We start from the raw sequence: 6000 nt of genomic DNA, 5'->3' as shown, positions 1-6000 counted from the left end.
GTCACTTACATGGTTTTAGCAGTATGCAAAAACCTTCATGGTCACTAAGTGTCTTTACATTGATTTTCTGATCAGAATACATCAGTTAATCACATTGCTATTGTAGATCTATTCCTAATGTTTCTGGGATTTTGACATAATAGTTCTCATAATGATACTTTACCTTAATTATGGTGTTTTGTTGTCTGTTTGCTTGGCATCGGACATTTTGAATACACAACCCATTCAAATTAACCAAGGTATCAAGGTATCTCGATTCCCATTTAATATGTTGTTATGTGCAGATGCTTTTATCCAAGGCACCACGAATGCCTGGATTATCAGTGTGGGGGTCCCCGAGTGTAACTCTGTGTGTACTTTCATTGAAGCAGTATTTTGTAACCCTAATAACAGGTAGTTTCAGAGCCAAGAAAAACGTTTCTCTTTTTTCTCCCACTCAGAAGGCAAGAATTGTTGTTGTTCATAAACCCTTTTAGGACTCAGATTCTGCCCCCGTCTGACATTAAAACTGTTGTATCTATTAAGGTTTGTTTGGATCCGTCTCAAATAGCAAACATGAAAGCACAAACAGAATCCAATTTTCAAACCAGGCAAGCAGCTATGATATGACGTCTCCTCTATGTCTGCAGGATCCAGATTATTACTTGACATTTTTATATTAAATCTCATGCATGGATTAGATACTCCCAAAGGGCATGTTGTGACTTTCAAGTCTGAATGGGAAATCTACAAAATGAACTCTGATCAAAGTTAATACTTCCAGGTCCCTTAGGGGTGGGGGAAAATGTATACAGTATAGTATCTGGGTATTTTGGCAATATTGAATCTCCACTTTATCATGTTAATGTCTAATATTGCAATTGAATTATAATCAATTATTATTATTTAATAATAAAGAATAGATAATGCCTACAGTATCTGCAAAAAACTATCATTGATGATATCATTAAATCATCAGCAAGTTGATTATGGAATAACAACTGATTTACAGATATAATATTACACAAACTGTGCAGATTCCATCTTTCTAAAGTGTTGTTCCTGATATGTGTATGAGGGAGACTGTTGTATATGTAAAACACAGCTGCTGCAGCTTTATTTGCTCACCTGTGTAGCCTTCACACCATGAGCTCAAAACACTCAAACACCTCCTAAATGTTTACACGCTGAAAGTTACGCATGACTGTGCAGACAGATACAAACATCAAAAAACTGTTGCAAAAAAAAAGCTTGATACTTCATAATGTTTTGTGTTTACCAGATATTGTACAGATATGATTCGAGACTGAGAGAGAAATCCATAAACCAGCCAGTATGGAGACTCTGAATTCCTCCCAAACCACCAACATCAGCAGCGGGGATAACAGCCTCTTCTCTGCAAGCCCGTACTCCACTGTGGAGATTGTACTCATCATCCTGGTGGCCGGATCCCTCAGTCTGTTCACTGTCATCGGAAACATCCTGGTCATGCTCTCTATAAAGGTTTGGGTTTTCTTGTTTTGCTCATTAAAGTTTGTCCACCTCTGGACACTTTTAAAAGCACAGCCAGATATAGAGATAAGAATACAGCCAGCACATGCAGGGTGGTAATCTAATAGAAAATGAGAAAACACACATCACATGGTACCAAAAAAGATTAGCATCTGACAGCCTGCCCCATGTTGTTTCTCTAAAGGTAAACAGGAACCTGCAGACTGTCAACAACTACTTCCTGTTCAGCCTGGCCTGTGCGGACCTCATTATTGGCCTCTGCTCCATGAACCTCTACACCGTCTACATTGTGATTGGCTACTGGCCCCTGGGAGCCGTGGTGTGCGACCTGTGGCTGGCGGTTGATTATGTTGTCAGCAATGCTTCAGTCATGAACCTGCTCATCATTAGTTTCGACCGTTACTTCTGTGTCACCAAGCCACTCAGCTATCCGGCGCGCCGCAGCACCAAGATGGCGGGTTTGATGATTGCTGCGGCCTGGGTCTTGTCCTTCGTCCTGTGGGCCCCGGCCATTTTGTTCTGGCAGTTCATAGTGGGGGGGAGAACCGTACCGCCAGGTGAGTGCTACATCCAGTTCTTCTCAAACCCTGCAGTGACATTTGGGACAGCCATCGCAGCTTTTTACCTACCGGTGGCCATCATGATCTACCTCTATTGGCGCATCTCCAAGGCCAGCCGCAGCCGCGTGAAGAGGAACACTAGGAAGCCGTCAGGGGCCAGTCTGGGGGAGGGCCCCTCTCACAGCCAGGAGGACGGATGTCAGAACGACGGCATCACAACAGGAGATGCTCATGGAGAGGCTGAAGATGGGAAGGAGAAGGAAATGCTGCAACAGCAGAATGGAAACGGGCATAGTCATGAAGAAAGAACTGATCAGGCAGACTCCACAGACGACAGGAACCACGCTTCAACGTCTAAAGATACTGCCGTCCCTGCTTCCTCTCAGAAATGTTCAAATGGTGAGAAAAAGACAAACCAAACTCAGCCACCTTCTCCGGAGAACTCCACCGCTGACAGACAAAGTCTGACCGCAAGGACCCTGTTTAAGGTACATTTGATCACTGAGTGTGTCCATTACAATGTATATGACTAAAATGTTTACAGCTCCAGGGTCTAGGTATGGAACTGTTGGTTGCTCTAGCAATTTAGAGCAGACAGAAACATCTCACTTATCGGATTGTCAACAATTTAGTCACTGGATCTTACTAATGTAAAACACGATTTACACGAGCCATTACATATATTATCGGACAGCTTTCTTGCAACGTTAGCTAGCAAAATATCACTGCAACCAGAATCAACAACACTAACTGTGTTTCCCCTGTAATTGTAAGTTGCCAAAAAACGTGCAATTAAAAAATTATTTCTTCTTTTCCTTTTGTCCAGGTGACAAAGCAGAGTGCTGTGGCAAAGTGGAAAAGGAAGGGTGTTTCTTCCAGGGAGAAAAAGGTGACGCGCACCATTATGGCCATCCTGGTTGCTTTTGTAGCCACATGGACCCCGTACAATGTCATGGTGCTGATCAACACCTTTTGTTCCATCTGCATCCCAAACTCCCTGTGGACCATCGGCTACTGGCTCTGCTACATCAACAGCACCATCAACCCAGCATGTTACGCCCTCTGCAACGCGACCTTCAAAAACACCTTCAAGCACCTGCTCATGTGCCAGTACAAAAACATACGAACAGCACGATGAGGGCCAACAAGCTGATTCATGTTTGTGATAAATCTAGTGAACTGAAATGACACAATAACATTGTTAAAGTATTGAGATTTTCTTATCCATTCTGTGCAATCTGTTTCAATTTGTAGAACGTATAGATACTGCCATTGAAAGGAATCTGTTTTACATTTTAAATTGTACCACACAACTTTTAATTATTCAAAACACATGTTTTTAGTATTATATATATATATATATATATATGTATTCAAGGAATTCTGGAGGGAATGTGGTGTATTGTAAAAATGTACATTTGAGTGACTTTTGGGGTTTTATATTTTCCTCTTTGCTCCACCAACACAAGCTTGTGCAGTATGTTGTTTAACTTGCAACCTCTTTTTACCCCGACAGTAAAATTGTGGTTAATGTGATGGTTTTGTGACCAAAGCAGATATGTATAAAGTGTAGTGTAAAAAGAAGATAATATACTATAGAAAAAGATACTGTTGACATAAATCATTTGGGCAGTAAAAAACTGCCTACATGAACAATCAGTCTGAACGACAGCTGTAAATGTTTGAATGAGTGTGTGTGTGTGTGTGTGTATGTGTGTGTGTGTGTGTGTATGCCTTCTGTCTAGCTAGACTTGTTATTAAGATAATGACATCTGTGATCCATGTTGTTGTGAAAGGATCCCAACTGCTATCTGTCAATAGCTTCCCCTCTTTCACTTATAAATACATGTTTTACAAAAATAAAAGAGATAATAACAGAAAATGCAGTGTCAGTATTTGTTGTGACACCTTCAATTTAGCTGAGAATTAAAATGGTGCAAAGTGTGAGTACATAAAGCCTGATATCTTGGCTCCACCACGACACTTGGGGCCTTCTCATCCTTGGCCATATAACTACCCCTGCTGCGCTGCTGCCTGACGAAAGGAACTAGACACTGCACCATAAAAAGAGTGCAGCACTGCAGTAGTGTGTGCCCTGGAGGAAATAGGTACATCCCTGAATGAAAGACAGCGATGCAGTTCAGTGAGTTTGCAAATTCTACGACGGCTGAACTGAAGATGGTTGACAAAGGGCCAGTAACTGGTGCTCAGTCTAAAACAACATCAGAGTGTATATCCGTATCAGGTGTACAGGGAGATGTGTTGCTAGAAAACTTGCTACACTCACAGCAGCATTTGATTATAAAAGTATGTGACACTGTTTTGTCTTGTAACCGTCTGGTTCAGTAAAGTACAGTATGTCATCTCTAATGGAGCAAACAGGAGACTAATAGAAACGATAGCCTCATTCTACCCAGTACGAAGAAGAAGCAGGTGATGAAAGGAACATGGTTGATAGTTAAGCTTAACACCTACAAGCTTTGCAATTTTTCTAGCATGCTCTCACTACTTTAGTCTCTTATGTGACCTCGATCCTAAACAAGAATCAAAATGTCAGTTAATTGAGAAACATTCATTTTTCTTTTATACTGATAACATGAACACAACACCTCTAGACAGTTTTATAACCCATCCTAATTTAACACCAGAGTCTGAAATTCCTTTATCAAGTAGATTTGAGAAAGAGTGAAAGATTTGGAGGGAGAGCTATTGATACTCCTAACCTACTACATTCATTTGTTAAACATTGGGGATCTGTATGTTAAATATGACCTAGTTTGTATGTAAATATGACTGTGTGTTTGACTAGAAAGCCACAATTCAATAATCAAATCATTTCAAATGAACCCATCATAAAGGCTCAATAAAAGTATCTTGACAAACTTCACCCTGATCCATTTCACAGAACGTAATCTAGACTAAAATCGTAACTTCTGTGAAGGGGTTCATAATGTTTCATATTCGATTTAAAAACAATAGTTAGGGGCCATTTTGTTTGTAGCTCTTATCATTCCTTCAGTTCATACTGGCCATTTAGAGACTACATCCAAATGGAATTTCAATGTAATGGGGGTTGAAAAAACAAAGTATTATTTCCTCTCTCTTTTAATTGTATTCCACTGCAGTTCAATGAGACAAAGTGCGATTTCTATAGCAAAACATGTTATACATTACGTTCATAAATAAACCTGACAAATGTTTTATGAGTTATTTAAATCCTAATAAATACACTAGTTGGATCTCAGTGTGCCTTTCGTTGTTTACCCGACACATAGGGGGTCACTGTTAATGCTGGTATGTTGTAATGTAAACACCTAACCCTGTTTGTTCATAATGTATAAAGCTTCTGTTTGCATTGCACATTATGTCTTTGTGATTAAAGCGATTTTGAGCCAATGTTGTCAAAAACAACACAAAACAAGAAGCGTCCCCATAGGTAAACGCCTGAGGCTTTAAGCGCTTTGCCTTAACATTTACAGAAGACATTTCAGTACAAAAGACTATATGAGAATATGTTGGAGTCTACCTAATGGCTATTTGGTTGAAGTAAGTTACACCACTATACAAAAGCTACATTTCCCTCTTCTTCCAAAAGCCGTCCTCCTATCAGTGTTTACCCTTAGTTTACGCACTGTATCCAGGTCTTATTATCTACTTTACATTTAGTCAAAGTAACCCAAGAACTGCTGCTGTTTAGAGTAAACAGACGCCTTTCAGGAGGAAATATCAGATTTATGTGGGCAGGGTATGGTCTGCTGACAGATCACCTGAGCAGGAATCTTATTCACATCATTCCTGGCTGCCAGTGGAGTCATGGCAGAGGAAATAGACCAGACACTGCCACTACCTGATGAATATCCTGAACCATGTGAGGATGTGGTGAATGGAGACGAGGAAGAGGAAAACAACAAAGATCAGTCAGTAAAATGCAGCCCCAACTTGCTGCAGA

General features: G+C 40.4%; 1 protein-coding gene across 1 annotated transcript; it reads left to right on the top strand.

The window, feature by feature from the left end:
* Positions 1-1314: 1314 nt before the first annotated feature.
* Positions 1315-3189, top strand: LOC117448591 (muscarinic acetylcholine receptor M2-like). Its single transcript, XM_034085910.1, has 3 exons — positions 1315-1482; positions 1676-2539; positions 2878-3189. The coding sequence occupies exons 1-3, from the start codon at positions 1315-1317 to the stop codon at positions 3187-3189; spliced, it is 1344 nt and encodes a 447-aa protein (XP_033941801.1).
* Positions 3190-6000: the final 2811 nt, after the last annotated feature.

Source organism: Pseudochaenichthys georgianus, chromosome 6, assembly GCF_902827115.2.
Source record: "Pseudochaenichthys georgianus chromosome 6, fPseGeo1.2, whole genome shotgun sequence".
Classification (NCBI taxonomy): Eukaryota; Metazoa; Chordata; class Actinopteri; order Perciformes; family Channichthyidae; genus Pseudochaenichthys; species Pseudochaenichthys georgianus.
The sequence above is the reverse complement of the archived record's forward strand: the minus strand, read 5'-3'. Positions and strand labels throughout refer to the sequence as shown.